This window comes from Scardinius erythrophthalmus (genome assembly GCF_964197995.2).
Source record: "Scardinius erythrophthalmus genome assembly, chromosome: 9".
NCBI classification, from domain to species: domain Eukaryota; kingdom Metazoa; phylum Chordata; class Actinopteri; order Cypriniformes; family Leuciscidae; genus Scardinius; species Scardinius erythrophthalmus.
The window spans coordinates 48,097,729-48,115,528 of record NC_138229.1 but is presented as its reverse complement, the minus strand read 5'-3'; the positions used below and the strand labels follow the sequence as shown (position 1 = coordinate 48,115,528).

Below are 17,800 nucleotides of genomic sequence, written 5' to 3'. Positions count from 1 at the left end.
TAGGCGCCCGTGGCTAGTGCAGCATGATCCCATCATCTCCGGGAGAACTGGCCAAGTCCTGAAGTGGGGCAGGAAAGGCTTTCCCGACTGCTTCCCTCTGACCCCTTGTCCTGCTCCGGCTCCGGCCGAGGTGCTACCCGTGAACTCCCCCTCTATTGAGAGTCCCGTCGATGAGCAGTCGGTCCACATCCCAACCTGCTATGCCCCCTTCAGTGACGTCTTCTGCCCTAAAAGAGCCTCTCTGCTGCCTCCACATAGGCCACGGGACTGCACCATCAATCTGATGCCGGGTAAGCCAGTGCCCCACAGAAAAATGTATCCTCTATCAGTCCCGAACAGAAGGCCATGGAGGAGTATATAGAAGAGGCCCTCCAACAAGGCTACATCCGCCCTTCTGCGTCCCCTGCTGCTAAGAGTTTCTTCTTCGTGGCAAATAAGGACGGAGGCTTGTGGCCTGGTATCGATTACCACTCCCTAAACATTCCGCTATCCTCTTCCCCTCGTCCCAGCTGCACTAGAACACCTCCGTGGAGCCAAGGTGTTCCCCAAGTTGGACCTCCTCAGCGCGTATTACCTCATCTGGATACATGAGGGGGACGAGTGGACATCCTCATCTACTCCCGGAGCATGGCTGACCATCGCCACCACGTTGCAGAGGTCCTGAAACGCCTGAGGGAATTCCACCTGTTTCTCAAGGCTGAGAAATGCTCCTTCCACCAACCCTCAGTGCAGTTCCCTGGTTACCACATCAGTGACACAGGTATCCAGATGGACAAGGGGAAGGTGGAAACCATCAAGAACTGGCCACCGCCATTTCTACGGCTACAGCTCCATCACCAACCCTCTCACCAGTCTCCTGAGAAACAAGCCCAAGTTTCTATTCTGGTCACCATCTGCCAACAAAGCCTTCCAACACCTGAAGGAGAAATTCACCAGTGCTCCGCTCCTTGTCCATCCAGACCCTGAGGAACCCTTCATCGTGGAAGTGGATGCCTCCACCGATGGGGTAGGAGCGGTGTTATCTCAGCAGCAGGGGACCCCAGCCTAACTCCATCCATGCGCCTTCTGCTCCAAGATGCTCAGCCCGGCGGAGAGTAATTACGATGTTGGTAATAGAGAGCTCCTCGCCATCAAAGAAGAATGGCCTTGGAAGAATGGAGGCATTGGTTGGAGGGTGCTCAACACCCCTTCACAGTTATAACTGACCACAAGAACCTGCAGTATCTAAGGGAAGTCAAGAGACTTAACCCTCGCCAGGCACGTTGGGCTTTATTCTTTACCCGATTTAACTTTTCCATTTCCTATCGTCCCGGCTCTAAAAATGTGAAGGCTGATGCTCTTTCCCGTCTGTACGCTCCAGAAGAGGTCAGCGAAGAGCCTGAATCCATCCTCCCCAGTGAAGTAATCGTGAATCCAATGGTCAGCAGATTCCATTCCCTCCTCCAATGCCTCCAACGCTACTCCGTCGGGCTGTCCCCCCGGTCGTCAGTATGTCACCAGAGTACAAAGCTCCCCTGATTCAATCTTTGGGCACTGGCCACCCAGGGGTCAATAACACCCTCCCGCTGCTAAAAGATCGCTTCTGGTGGCCTAACATGGCCAGGGATGTGAGAAGGTTCGTCCAAGGATGTGCAGACTGGGCCAAGAGTCCTCTAACATCTGGCAAACTTCTGCCGCTGCCCATTCCCAACCGGCCATGGTCACACCTAGGAGTGGACTTCATGACAGATCTCCCAGCCACGAATGGTAATACATGCATCCTGGTAATAATTGATCAATTCTCCAAATCCTGTCGTCTTCTTCCCCTAAAAGGACTCCCCACAGCAATGGAATCAGCTGAACTTCTCTTCAACTGAACAAGCCAGAGAGCTACTAGTGATGATCTGGGTTATTTATATGTGTTTGTGTGTTGTGCAATGTGATTAAACTATTTGTTTTCTTTCCTTTTCTCCTCTTTTAGGCTTTAGTTTTGTTTATATTTAATCCCTTTAACATATGTGAAGTAGTAGGTAGCAGTGCACGTTATGTATTGTTTCAGGGTTCCAGACTGCGACCAAAATGGTCGCATATGCGACCATTTTTTGAGAATGAGCGAGTTAAAATTTGATGTGGTCGCATTTGTGCGAGTGCATGGTCATGTACTACTCAGTTAAATTCACGCATGAATTTTTCTGCATTGAACTTGTTTTAGCGCCCGCCAAAGGCTTATTTGATCGGTGAGTAATGTAGATGAACTGCTGCGCATGTTTAACTGAAAGAACGAGCAGAGAGAGAGAGAGCCCCGGTCGCGCGCGCGCTCTCTCCCTCTCTTCGGAGTCAGGCGAGAGTGTGTAAACAAGACTTCACCGTCTCCAAACTAGGCGCTGTATTGCTCTCTCTCCCGCGCGCATATTAATCAATATAAATCGACACGGTGGTAAAAGGTCGGAAGAGTTTCCGTGGAGCATTCGGAGATTTTTTTTTCCCCTGAATTACCGCTGGGTGTGAATTGTGCTAAATAAGTTGCCTTATCTTCTCTGAAAAGCGTTCCGGACATTCAGCTGACATAAAAAAAAAAAAAAAAAAAAAAAAAAACACTAATTAAACGAAAAAAACTATCCAGTGATGAAATGTTTTCTGTGTTGACAGAAATCTTGGATGTCCATGTCCTAACTGCTGGGATAATCACACAACGCGCATGACACGTCCAATTCGCGAACTAATGACTCCTTTGAACCGATTCATTTTAATGAATGGTTAAAACAACTGATCTTTCCAACAGTGAACTCAGGAGACGTCTGAATCGGTGTACTAATCAGTAACACTTTACAATAAGGTTCTATTTATTACATATATTACATAAAATGTACAGTTTGCTTACTCAAGCTTAAGCTTTAAAATAAATAAAACCACTTGTTTTTTTGAAAAGCATTTGACTACATTTTCCCACACAGTGCTATCAAGAATCGATAAGAGAATCGTTAAAGAATCGGATCAATAATCAGAATCGTCAGTGGCATTATTATTGATAAAATCTTATCAATTCCCATCCCATCCATACTGTATGTGAATACAGTAAAATTATAATCAAACATTAAAGAACATAAATGTTTTTTTTTTGTTTTTTTTTTAGAGTTAAAAGATTAATTTTTTGCTAACATGAAGTCTTGTGTCACTGTCAGTCTTATTACATCAGTGCAAAACTAGGGTATGCAGATTAAGACCACTATTCATCAGCATGCATTGATTAATCCCATGGCATGTAGCAAAAAAAAAAAAAAAGGTGCGACCAAATCATATGCTGGTGCGACCAACTGAGAAAGTTGGTAGCACCAGTGCAACCAGTGGAAAAGTTAGTCTGGAGCCCTGTGTTTATTTATTAAGTAACTTAACTGCTCTTTTAACGTTTTCCATTAATCTTCAACCACTCCATATAGTACTGAGAGAGCTCTCAAATGTCCTGATTCAGGAGTCCATGGTCGTCCTTGACCTTAGTGCTGTTTAAGACACTGTTTGCCATAATTTAACCCTCATTCATCTGTCCATTACTGCTGTCATCCAACAGCTGACATCTTATATCAGTGAAAGGCAGATATGTGTATTAACAAACAAAAGCCCCATGCTGCCTCTGTTTCCAGAGGTGTACCACAGGGTTCACTCCTCGGACCGCTCCTATTCCTGATTTAAAATCTGAAATCATGCTAGTTGAGCCCAAATTCTCACTCAGGTTAGGCCTTAACGTGATATTCTATTTTATTGCCCACATAAACCACCTTGTAACGTTCTTTCCAGTTTTATCGTTTAATGATCCGGATCTTGATTCAAACACCCACATGATCTTATTCCTAAATGACAGAGATTCGTCACCTTTGACAAGTCGGATCACAGGAACATTGAGATCTGTGTTCTGATCCAGACAGAGCCGTTGTCATATATACAGCTTCACAAACTGTCTTTTCAAGCACACACCATCATTATTTCTGCGCTACAATAATTCAGATTATCAGAGAAGTACTGAGATAAAGGTTTATAGTTTATACTAGTTATTGGATATAAACACAGATGTCTACATCACCTTTTGAAAGTAACTCTGAGCTTCAAATAAAAATTGTATCATTACAGAATTCCACCAGAAGGTGGCGACACATTTTTGAACAATCATTGTTCAAAAATGCAGATTTATCTAGTAATGAAACAAGTGATGTCTTTATAAGTAATTGAATCATTCATTTAATCCGATTTAAAATAATAATAATAATAATAATAATAATCCCAATTAATTTAATATTTTTAAATAGACTGCAGCAATTCTATCTGAACCAGTAAATTATCTCTATTTTAAAATCTTGCAGCTCTACTTTCAAACCAATCACCCATACGTTTATTATTATTTATTCATTATTATTCATACCATTCCGGTGTGTTATTTAACTTATTTGTTGCATAATTTACTGTCCCCCTATTAGTATAGATACAGCTCATTCAATCAGAACTCATTACTGCCTTATTAGGTAGCAGTTTATGTATATTATAGCCACTAATATATTAAATGGAGTCATGTGACTGTCATTAAGTGTGCACCCTCCCATACGAAAATTAACCTTGGTTTTATAATAGTAAAAGTGTAGTAACCATAGTTTTTTTGGCAGATTGATTACCATTTATAACCTGAGTTTTACAACAAATACCATGGTTCATTTGTAGTTTAACTATAATAACCATCTTTTTTCTTTTTGTTTTCTTTTTAATAAAACCATGGTTAATTAGTAGTTTAATTATAATCAGCATGTTTTCATCATCCTCACTCACTTCCCCACGAAGTTCTCCAGCACGGAGCTCTTGCCGGCGCTCTGCCCGCCCACCACCGCGATCTGCGGCAGGTCCAGGTTACAGCTCTGCCCGATGGAGCTGAAGGCGTCCTGGAGCCGGTTCACCAGCGGGATCAGGTCCTCCATGCCCCGGTTTCCCATGATGAAGAGGAGGAGGAGGATGAAGATGCGGCCGAGTCTGAGGAGCTAGAGGAGGAGGAGACGCGCACACACACGCGCATCCAGCTATAGACACACACACACACACACACACACACACACACACACGCATCCAGATAGAGACACACACACAAACATTGCGCAACTGTTCCTGTCCGCGAGCACAGATTGTCAAGGGCACTGAGAACAGCAGATCCTCAGCATTACTCCATGATATATACATCTCTGAGTGCGTTAAACACGCGTTATAAGGGATGCAGGCCTAGATGCATTTATACTGATGACATAAGGGATGAAGATGCATTCAAACCGAGAACGATAAGGGATGAGCATGCATTCATAAGGGATGCTCTATATTTATATGGATGACATTAGGATGTGGATGTTATGATTGAATACGTCATCGGCCCGTCGCCTGCATGTAAACTGGCATTATTGATGCAGGGAAGGACTTACCGTTATCCTGCTCCACCTGAGCCGCCTGAGAGCCGCAGCAGCCTTAACGCGCTAACCCTAATCCAGTCACTGGTGCTGACACAAACCCAGGCGCGTGTTATTGTCGCAGATCGGAAAACACACATCTGGATGTCACGCTATTTCATCCTGTCGTCTTTCTCTCCGAACACGAATTAATCGCCCTGCAACGCAGCCGCACTCATTACGATGCACTTGGCGCAGGACGCAACCAATCAGCGGCCAATCACTATCACGCGCTCATGAATATTAATCGAGTCCGGCTGTAGTCGCGCGCTCTGTTTACTGGAGCGCTCGGTCACGAAACCTCATTAATATTCATAGCCCAAGCCTTCACTCGAGGAGGAGATGCTAATTGGTCAGATCTCCAACCAATGGCTTTGCCTGTCAACCAATCGGTGAGGAGTACCTGATGAATGTGCCGTTACGCGCTTAATATTCATGAGCAAATCCTCCTCCGCCATAGTGGATAATTCACATCAACCTGTCATCTAGAAAACACTTCACACACACACTGTAACAACGACTGGCTTTCTCATACACTGAAGGATTTCCCCCACACCGCTTTATCTTAGCGTCGGGTCGACAATCATGTCTCCTGTAGATCAGATTTCCAGCAGCCGATATCATTAGATAAGAAAGCAGAATGTACATTAATGCAGCGTGTTAAGACGGCCAGTCTGTGACTGAAACACCATTAATAAACTCTGCCGACACGATATTGAAATATAGCCAGCTGATAAGCAGAGGATGATTCGCAGGCCTTCTCTCCTCTTTCATGAAACACTTCGGCTTTATGGATCTTTTTAAATGAAGAATTTTATTTTCTCCCACATATTATTATTTAATTAGGGAAACTTCCCTGTTTGCTGAATTTAAGGGGGAAATGTTGGCTATATCATTTATACTCAATTTGTCTGTTTAATGAATCACCCTTGATTTTTAATGGTCCCCATGAAATTGGACAATAGTTTTTTTAATTGAATATTGCAGTGTTTATTAAATGATTCATCGGTGCACATCATCTTTATTGTTTTAATAATCTTGAATCAGAATATCTTCCCCTCCCTCTTGCAGCGACATCTCTTCTCTGATGACGATCTAAAAAGTAATATTGTGCTTTGAAATAAATCTAGCCTACTACAATTAAAGGGACAATATGTATCTTTTTAGGTATTTTATTATCTAAAATCAATATTTTTATTATATGTCCTCAATGGTGTACAAATACCTCGGCCAATTATCTGACTTATCCTTATAAATAAAGAATTTATTATCTATACATGGGACGGGTAGGTCCCATAGACAGTAAAAGAAATGGACACAGCGACCCCATTGGAACTCAATTGAGACAAGTGAAGCCCGTTTTCAGCGATTTCTTAGCACTTCCTTTCCTGACGCGCAGACTCAAACAGAGCAAAGCATTACACGGACCACGTGAGCAACCCGTCTGTCTTCTAGTAGCTGTGCCAAGAGAAATCTGAATCATTCCCTTCCGAATCTTGCAGAGACGGAGAGTGTAAGTAGGAGCTGTCCATGAGCAGGAGCAGGAGCAACTTTTGCTAGGTATTCTGATTAATTATATTGTCATTTTGCCTCCACGTCCCCCCGATCGCCCGCGAGCTTCTCCTCCTGTCCATACGGTAATCTCTCTACTGTGCGACAGAGAGTCGCGTGATTATGACGCAATCGTTAGCATACTTTTACAAAAACTGCTTCTACGGGGCCATTACATAAGCTACAAGGTAATAGAGCATTTCATACATTGTCGTGTTTCTTTAGAAATAAAAAATGGACAAATGGAGTCTTCAAACGCCTCAGATGTAAAATTATTCGCTGTCAAAGTGACGCCAAAATGAATGGAAGTCAATGGGATTGCTAACGCATGTGAAGTTCCGCTCAAGATGGCGGCACCCGGCCGACTTCAACGTCCGGTCGACTTCCTTCCCGCTTGGTAGGTCCACAGAGGCTTCCATGTAGTTCCGCCATCTTGCAAAACTATAATAGCAGAGAGGGACAAAAAGTACTAAGCCAACGCGTTTTCTACAACGCGTTTTCGTTCAGAGCCAGCCAGTCATGTGACATGACTGAAACCTGCAGAAACGCAGGTGCAGAGCAGTGAGAGGCGCTTGAAACTGCACCGGCAAGTTTAAAAGTCTGGATTGCATTGTTATTATGGACCATACATATGCCGCGCCACAGGAGAAGAAAACATCGTCGCCAAAAAGTCAAAAATAGAACGTAAAAGGAAACGTGACCGTAGATTACAGAAAACAAGAGTTAATGTCGGGGTAGCTTTTTCCAGGTGGAAAGAGCTAATGCTGGAGAAAGATTTCAAAAGAGACGCTGAAGTGGCCTGTTTTCTTCTCGACAGGTAAGTCAGTGTTACAATCTTAATTACAATCTTTTTTCTTTGCTTGGTTGTTATTATATAGATAGACGAACATTTATAGTTAAAAGTTAAACAGGCTATTTGATGAATAGCAGCTATTGAGTAAAGTAGCGAAGGTGCTAAAAACAAGGTTTGTAAGTTTTACTTTTTGTAACCTAGAAATTCTATAGAAATATTTTAATAGAGCATATGATTTTTCTTGCATTGTTTGCACACCTAAGGCTACCAAGTTTATGTTATCTGACATTTTCTGTTATTTATCACTTATACTGTGTCCTCGCATTGAATAATACAGACGCATACAGTAATTCAGTATGTATGTATCTTACGCGTATATAGTGTTATTTGTGAACATGTTGAAGAGGGTCAACAACTGCTGGAGTCAATTTTCTTTTTTTGTAAGATTAATTGGTCAATAAACCTTGATCTGATTTTCCCATCTGATTTGTCCAGTTATGAGAGTACCCTTTGGATTAGGAACACATCAACCCCCCTCAAGGCAAAACGTTCTCAAGTGGCAAATGCTCAAAGCTTTTTGGTACATATCGCCTACCGTAGATGCAACGCGCATTTGAAAAAGCGAGGCGCTGAAGAGCAAAATTAGTTTGAATGCAAAATACAAATTCACCACTAGATGGGAGTAATTCCTACATATTGTCCCTTTAAATATTTACTCTTTTGATCAGGAACCAGACTGGACTTTCTCGTTATGTCTTTTCCACAACTGCTAGCCGAAGAATCATACAATATACTGTCAAACTCGTAACATGAAAAATTATATAAAAAAATCACAGACAACATATGTTCACATTCATGGCACAATTCAAACGGGACCAGAAAATAATTATTTTCTCACATTCACTTGCATTGACGATTTTTCAACCTAGAGGTCCAGTGGGGTTAGCGGAAGGGGCGGGACTTACCAGCTCTATAGTGATATAAGTGTGAACACTGCCATCTGAACCACACAAGAGGACCAGAATGACGGCCCTGAAGTGGCCCAGAACTGGATTAAAGACAAGGGTCACACATGGGCCATAACCGGCCCGAAGCTCAGCCAGTTAGTCACCTTTAACTGGCCCTGAACTGGGCCAAAACAGGTTTTATTACTGGTACCAATTCTCAGCCATAAGTTAACCATATCGACACCAGCCTTTAACCAGAAACCCCAAAACTGAGCCATAACCCAGCCTAATCTTACCCAACCCATGTGAACAAATAAGGCATAAGAAAATTCAATTCTCAAAAATAGATTTAAATAGTTTATTTAACAATAGGCACAAGCCAATAATAATAAATTATTATTATTTTCTATTTTTTTAGTACATTCAAGCTTAACATCTTATTACCACCTCAAAGTGCATTTAATTTCAAAATGTTCTGGTCTGTCTTAAACAGTAGTTTACTTATTGTAGTAATGCACAAGTCAAACAAAAAATAATAAATAAATAAAAAACTGCTAGAGTGTGAACACTATTTTAGTTGCCTGAACAGCCGACTATGGACAACATTTTTCAATTCTAACTAAATGAATCTATCAATGAATCTAGCACATATTATATTTAAACATATTATAATGTAATTTTACTCTCAACAAACATAGAGCAAATTAAAAAAAATACCTAAAACAAATTTGCATATGAGAATGTTTGTATGTGTGAGGGAGAAAGTGATGCTATTTAGGACTGTCCTCAGGAAGTAAAGTACAGCTCTGCAGACCCTCTCTTCTCCTCAAGCGCTCTCTCCAGACAGCTACAACATAGTGTATTTGTATTGTTGCTTCTATCTCCTGATCAGTGGCATGTGTCAGACGATTCTTTCCTCACAGCAGCTAAAAGACAAAATACTAAATTAATAAATACATATACAAATATTCATCCACCTACTGTAAATAAATTTAGGTAACTAATTAAAATAAGGTTACTTCGGTTAAATTTTATACAGGAAATGATTGCTTAAAATGTGGCACTTTTGAATGACCCGCAGGCCGGTCAATCGCACCCCGGCCGCGTCAGTCTGTACTCGCGTTCTCAAGTTCAGGGCAGTGAATCAGCTAACTTACTAACTTAACTAACAGCTAACTTAACTTACTTACCTATAGTTCACTTCAATAAAGAACGTCTCAGGTTACGACTGTAACCTATGCTCCCTGAGAACAGGGAACGAGACACTGCGTCGAATGACGCTTTGGGGAACGCCTCAGGCGTGACAGGTGTCTGAAATCACTATCAAATCACGGCAATCACATTGACCGGCGACAGCCCGTGAATCATTAACGTCAATGATTAACGTGCGACCTGCAAGGATAAAAGGGCGCCTTGCAAACATGACAAACATCCTATCGTCTGAAGGGACTGTTGCAGGCAGGCCCCGAGGCATGGCAGGAAGACGTAGTGTCTCGTTCCCTGTTCTCAGGGAACATAGGTTACAGTCGTAACCTGAGACGTTCCCTTTCGAAAGGGAACTCTACACTACGTCAGAATGACGCTATGGGGAACGATATACCAACGCCACCATGCTAAGGGGAGTGCATGCCAAAAGGCAGTGACAACTGTCAGAACCGGCAATTCAAATGAACGCTAGAACCACTCACCCCCAGGTCACACTGGGCTGTCAGTGACAGCACTCCCTACGGTCATAGCCCAAGCTAATGATACCACAGAAAACCTCCATAAACATAGTTTAGTGAAAGGTCTACCTGGGCCTGCTCAAGGGCCTAGGACCACAACTTCAACTTCTTAGAAGGGGTCCCTTCTAGGGAATGTGGCTAGGGAACCTGAGGGAACCCCAGCCAGTCACTATTCAGGGGAACGTGCCACCTGAAATGCCACCAGGCAGGCCTGACCTGGTGTCACCATATAAGACACTACAGTCTGGCCACTTCCTGTCTGTCCAAAGACAGAGCCTCTGGACACTTGCCTTTAGGAAGGCATCCAACCCGAGGGACTGCGAATCAGGCAGTGAACCACTCGGACCGGATCTCAGAGACGGGATATCCTGGAGAGTATGACTCAGCATAGTGCTTTACAACCCTTGCCAGCGAGGGGAGTTTCTCTACTCGATCCACGGATCAACCCAGTGTTTGTGTTTCAAAACACTAAGGAGGCCTGTGAGGGCCTAAGGACTGATCTAACTGGGAGGCCTCATGAGAGGCCTACGACCGACTGATCAGACTCAGGAGACCACATACTCATACTGACCCTCAGTGAGGGGAGCATTAGATCTACCTGGTAGGCAACCAGGCTGTAGCAGGATAAAGAGGTTCCAGGAGGGAACCTGTAGCAGAGAATACAAACTTGAGTCGAGCCAGGGCGCAAGCTCACCTTCGGTAGCTACCTGATAAGGTCTGCTAAACTGAAAGTAAGCGGCCACTAGCTTACAAAACCCAGCACCACAGTGAAACTACTCAGGGAGACCTGGAGAGGCCTACTACCTGACAACCACAGTATGTGGGAGCTCACCTTCAGAGAGGCCTGGTGAAGCCTACTATCTGATAACCATAAAACGTGGGAGCTCACTTTCAGAGAGGCCTGGAGAGGCCTACTACCTGAAAAACCATGCTCAGTGGAACACACACAGTAAGTGGGAGCTAACCCTTCAAGGAGGCCTGGTGAGGCCTACTACATGACAACCACGGTATGTGGGAGCTCAACTTCAGGAAGGCCTAGCGAGGCCTACCACCTGAAACACCATGCTAAGTGGAAACACACAGTAAGTGGGAGCTAACCTTCCAAGGAGGCCTGGAGAGGCCTACTACATGATAACCACAGTATGTGGAAGCTCAACTTCAGGGAGGCCTAGTGAGGCCTACTACCTGATAACCACAGCGCATGGGAGTTCACTTACAGAGAGGCCTGGAGAGGCCTACTACATGACAACCACAAAACGTGGGAGCTCAACTTAAGGGAGGCCTAGTGAAGCCTACCACAGTACATGGGAGTTCGCTTACAGAGAGGCCTAGATAGGCCTACTACCCATTACCAGAAAAACCACATTAAGTGGAAACTCAAATTATGTTGGAACTCAAATCCAGGGAGGCCTGGTGAGGCCTACTACCAGAGAACCATGACATGAAGGAGCTTACTTTCAGGGAGGCCTGGAGAGGCCTACTACCTGACACCCACAAAAAATGTGGGAGCCCATCTACAGGGAGGCCTGAAGAGGCCTACTTCCTGAAACAGTCTAGTCAGCTGGATGTGACTGCTGCTAGGGACTCGCCTAACAGGGAGGCCCGGTCGAGCCTACTAGCTGATAGCGAGTCTTTCTGCTACTTTAATGAACACTGCTGGAACCATACTAATAAAAACTTTTCCTATAGTTTTGTCCTAGTGTATGCTCCACATAGTTGTGACCCACCTCCGAGGAGGCCTGTTAAGACCTACTACTCGTTAGTGAGTCTTCTGCCCGGACTACCAGGGCCAACCACCGAAGGTGAGCTGGCCTAGGAGCCCTATCTTAGGGGCTACCCAGTCAAGGAGGCCTGCTGGGGCCTACTACCTAACTGTGCAGCCTTCAAGGCAGAAAAACTGTTACTACAGCGCTTACAGCATCCTGGTACCTAATCACATTGCCAAAGGCAGTGTACTCAGCAAAAAGCAATACCCTCATAGCAGGGGAGTACAACATACGCCACTCTGCCTAGTGGAGGCCCCATTTTAAGGGCCTACCTACTAAATGCATGGGCATCAGCTCATGGCACTGCTCTGGCTTCAAGGGAGCGGAGTTCAAATACCGGAATGAAATGTAGTTAGAACTCCCTGCTCAACCGGAGCCATCATGGTGTGAGGTAGATAATACAGAGCTGAGAATGGATTACTCAAAACTACCCTGCGTTAGCGGGGGAGTAACACCAAATGCCCCTGAAATGTTAGACAGGGAGCGGGCCTGCAAATGGCTCCAAAGGGTGACAGGGATTTGTCCTGTGCCCAGCCTGGGGGAGCGGAGCTTGCTTGCAAGCCAACCAACCTTCACCCATCGTTCGAGCGGTTCAGCTCAACGGGCTGAGTGGAGCCAGCTCTAGAGGCCTAAAAACAAGTAGCTCTGTTCGGCAGGGTCTGGCAAACTATCACATCGCAGAGCGAAAGACAGCCTGACCCGCCTGAAGGATCATACCTCAACTACCACCCTGCATTACTCTATCACCCCTGAATGCAGTGAAAGGGGCGAGCCTTGGCCAACAACTCCCATTTAAGGGAGGAGGCTGAAATCTCGGGGAGGAAGCCTAACACATAATGAATGCGGCAGCTATACTTAGCAGAACGCCTCCAACATCCCAAACATAGCCTAGGCCAGCTACAGAGGCGGCCCGGGTTAGGGCCGACCTATAAGCATAGATCTACCTGAGGGCTCGAAGGAGCCACAGCCTACTTGCTTGAGAGGCTGTGAAACACTCAACCTACTGACACCTTACAGAGCTCAGGGGAGCGAAATACTCAGGATACCAAAGTCACAAACCAATAGGTAAGACCTAAGATCTATCTGAAGCACCAGCGTCAGTCCAACCTAAAGCAAAAAAGCTTTTTTTTTTTTTTTAGGAGGACCAACTACTCTATCCCTAGGTGGCTAAAAGCCCTGAGGCTAAATAGAAATGAGTGGTGGCCCACCACGCATAAAAATGTCATGACAGGAAGGCCATCACCTACTCACACGGGAGCCAACTCTTTTTTTGAGCTTCTCCCTAATCGTTCTAGCCACAAGCTGGGGGGGGGCTTCAGGGCCCTGAAGTTCCAATACCTTACCTCATTGCTCCTCTAAGAATGACTCCCTAGGTCTATACAGGGAACAAGGTCTGTAGAGAAATACAAATCAGTGTTAGTATACACACAGAAATTATATTAAAAACCAACCAGTTCACCTGCGGCGTGCGGAGTGAAGACTCGCCAGAGAGTTCTTTATGAACCTGGGGTCCATCACTTTACATGCCTGAAAGAGGCGCTCTCACCAACCAAGCCGAGGCGGGCCATCAGAACCTTGTTCTCATCATAGACCCAGCCCCAGGCCTGGTGTAAGAAACGCCTGGGGAGTCGGGAAAAAGAGGAGAGGGCTGGGATAGTAACAGCCCTCCAGGAGATGATCCATCACTAACGCTGTGATCGTTTGTACTGGATCACCTCCCTCAGATCCTTCTTTTTCCTGCGGGAGTCACGCCTCCTTTGTGACCTGCTCCTACATGGAGGGGGTGCACGAGAGGCGACACTAGCTCTCTGGCCCTGTCTACGGCCCTCAGGTCGTGAAGGGCCAGGCTCTCCCGCCTGTCTGGGCTCGGACCCGGATCTCAGCGGTGTACAGGTCTTAAACGCCGCTGAGCGCGCCTTCGCCTCCCTGAACTTTCCAACCACCGCCTCCACGGAGGTGCCAAAAAGTTCAGAGGGCGAAACCGGTGCATCAAGGAGAAAGGCCTTCTCTTTCTCCCCGATGCCAGCCAGGTTCAACCACAGATGCCTCTCCGTGGCCACCATTGCCGCCATCGATCGACCAATCGAAGCGGCAGTCTGTTTAGTGGCCCGGAGAGCAAGATCTGTGGTGCGGCGCAGCTCAGCCACCGCCTCAGGGGACAGCCCTGCCCCCTGGTCGAGATCCCTCAGCAGGTCGGCCTGGTACGCCTGCAACACCGCCATAGTGTGCAGGGCAGCACCGGCCTGACCCGCTGCCGTGTATGCTCTGCCATTCAAACGCGCTGTGGTCTTGAGCGGTTTGGATGGCAGGGCTGGAGCACTCAGTGTCGACGCCCGCCCAGACACGAGATGGTTCGCAAACGTCTCGTCAATGGGCGGCATCGACACATACCCATACTCGCCGATCCCCTCAACATCAGCGAAACTAGCCCGCTGATGTCGGTGGATCCGAGCAGAGTATGGGTTCTTCCATGCCCTCTCGATCTCAGTATGGAGATCAGGAAGAAATGGAAGGCTCGCCTGAGCTGGTGGTCTATGGCCGGGGAGAAATCGATCGTCCAGCCTGCCACGAACAACTTCTCCCCTAACGCGCCGCCATGGCAGTTGCAACCTGTCAGTGGCGCGTTCCATTACATCCAGCAGCTCAGCATACACGGGGCAGGGTGGCTGAGAGGGTTCAGGGTCCACCTGAATGACCTCCTCATCATCCATCACCTGCCCGTCCTGAAGAGCATCTGTTGCAGGCACAGTAGGAGAAAAATCCTCTTCGTCATCCACCTGCAACTCACCCTCGTCATCCGCCGAATCATCTGAGAGGTTAACACCCCTCTCAAGACGATCGGCGAGATCCCTCTGGGAACCCCATGACGCGAGTCGCCGCTCTGCCTCAGCGCGAGCGGGACCTGAGCCACGAGGTACAGATGGTGAGCCCTCCTCCCTCGAGAAGAGGGCTAGACGAGAGCGGAGCGTTTTCAACGCAAAACGCTCACAGTTTGCACAGACAGCTCCCTCAAGAGCCGCCTGTGCATGCTCTTTGCCCAGACAGAGAACGCACAGTTCGTGTGAATCACCCGGCGTCAAATACCTTGGGCACGGATCCGCACACCTCCTGAAGCTTTCAGCCTTCTCCGTGCGTTTCATTTTCTTTGCCGACTTTTCCAGCGATATCAAACAGACAGTCCCTGAAGACGAAAAGATGTTTGTCATGTTTGCAAGGCGCCCTTTTATACTTGCAGGTCGCACGTTAATCATTCACGTTAATGATTCACGGGCTGTCGCCGGTCAATGTGATTGCCGTGATTTGATAGTGATTTCAGGCACCTGTCACGCCTGAGGCGTTCCCCCATAGCGTCATTCTGACGTAGTGTAGAGTTCCCTTTCGAAAGGGAACAAAGTGACATCCGAGTTTGAATTCAGGTATTTAACCCTCTGGGGACCAAAAACGCGCCGGCGCGTTTTGCTCGTTTTTTTTTTTAGCAATGAAAAATAAACACAAAATGCTCTGTTAATTTTGATCTTTAGTTTTCGTGTTATACATCAATCGATCCTGTTCAGTTTCTATTTTTTTTCTGTATACTCAAAATAAAAATAAAGTGTTTTGCTTTTTGACAAATAAAGAAACTTTAACATGATGCGATTTCTGCCTTCTCTCTATCCGTAAACTCCCATTTGAAACGCGTTCGAAAATGATCTATAACTCCGCGAAAATTCAGTCAAACAGGCAAACAGACCCACGGGCATAAAGCTTGAGATCGCATCTGTTAAATGAAGTCATTTATATAAAAAACAAATATTATCAGCTTCTGTAATCTGTATAAAAAGAGAGCGACTCCAGTCGACCTCATTACGAGCTAATTCACAGTAATGTGACACGCCCACGGAGAGCGCGTGCTATTCAAACGCAAATTCTGAGAACTATTGAAGATCTGTGAAACGCCCACATCAGCTGTAAACAAAGCGCGTCGCGATCGAGTGAGGCATAATATAGCCTACCTTATGGAGAAAAGATTCCTCAGAACAGTGCTGATATGAGGAACAATATCTCCTGATATGAGGAGCAGATCCCGCTGAGGAGTGAGCTAGGCTGTTTTCTTTTCTCACGTGTGGAATAACGTTATGGAATAACGTTAGTGTAGGCCTATGCAAACCGCAAAAAGATGAATCGCATTTCTATAATATGACTCGCCTTTCTGTGAGATGAATGAAGGGTACATATTTGTAAAGACTGTTTAGCCTAAATATAAATCGCGCGTCTGTGTGTGAAAGAATAAACTGCTTTGCTATAGCCTACTGAGATGAGTAAAAATCGACTGGAATATGTTGAAATAAAATGTATTTGTACAAGCAACGTATTAAACTGCAAATTAGCATTTATATGCCCTAATATTTCATAAAAACAACGCTACAGTCAGTCACTTGTTGACTAGATTTGGGTACAGTTTTTAGGCTACTGTAAAATATACTGCCACATAAAATAAGCTTTTGTTTAGCAATTTCTGCTCATATCTAACGTTATATATATATATATATATATATATATATATATATATATATATATATATATATATTTGTCAAAAATAAAGTCATAGACTAAGATGTTAGATGTTCCAATGCGGCTATATTCAAACTAATGAATACATATGATAAAATGTAGGCCTATAATCTTTTTTCTTTTTCTCTTTTACAAAGAAAGAGTACACTTGAAATATTGTTGAAATTGTAATTATTGTTGTAATTGTAACATTTTTAATAAAATAGCAAAACATATTTACAAGAGAGATGTAAGCAAAATCTTAAATGGTCAATATAAGTCTTCTTCTAAATACATCCTTTGTCCTTGCATTGTGGCTCAGTCAGTGTCACACCTGAAAGAATGGCTCATTTAGCAGAGTCATTATGCAGAGTGGGTGGGACAAGGTGTAAACTGCTCCTGCCCCTCGCATATTGGCTTTCCAAGCAAAACCTGTTTTACACCATTTAAATCAATGTATTTTTTTTTTGTGAACGATAAAGCAAGACTATTTTCATATAATTTTGAAGCTAGAACTCAAAGGGACCACATCCATTGGTCAAAAGTCTTGTGGACACATATTTAATATGTGTTTTGTGGTCTTAATTCAGCAACTTTCATTTTTATTTTTTCCAATAACCACGCATAAACATTATTCTCTTAAAAATACAAACATCTACATACAAGTTGCTTGCATATTATGGTAGCCCTGTTTGTGCTATATAGAGTGAATTTACACCTTTGTCATTAACATGTTTATAAATAACTGAAAAAAGCACAAATGTCAAGGCATGTCAGAACTTCTCAAGGGCCCCAAAAACACCTTGGTCCCCAGAGGGTTAAAAAAGCTCCAAAAAAAAGAGATGTTCTTCTATTTTTTAAAGATTGCCATTACATAACCCGCCAAAATAACCTTCGTACCCGCCACGCTCGATTTTTTTAAATAAAAATACTAAAAAAATAAGAGAGCAGTAAACACATCGCAGGCTTGATCTGTTTCGGCATGAGTGCAAAAGAGAACCCATGTGGTTGCATATCTGCTGTATCTATTACATCTAATGTT

The 17,800-nt window shown here is 44.6% G+C and overlaps 1 protein-coding gene across 1 annotated transcript in view; it reads right to left on the bottom strand.

Annotated features, from left to right (window-relative positions):
* dnm3b (dynamin 3b) overlaps positions 1–4,949 on the bottom strand; it is a gene marked incomplete at both ends in the record, with an annotated part of 60,741 nt that extends 55,792 nt beyond the window's left edge. Inside the window, one exon of the mRNA XM_081373850.1 lies at positions 4,789–4,949. Within this exon, the coding sequence (XP_081229976.1) occupies positions 4,789–4,949 (161 nt within the window). The remainder of the gene's footprint in view (positions 1–4,788) is intronic.
* Between the last annotated feature and the right edge of the window lie 12,851 nt (positions 4,950–17,800).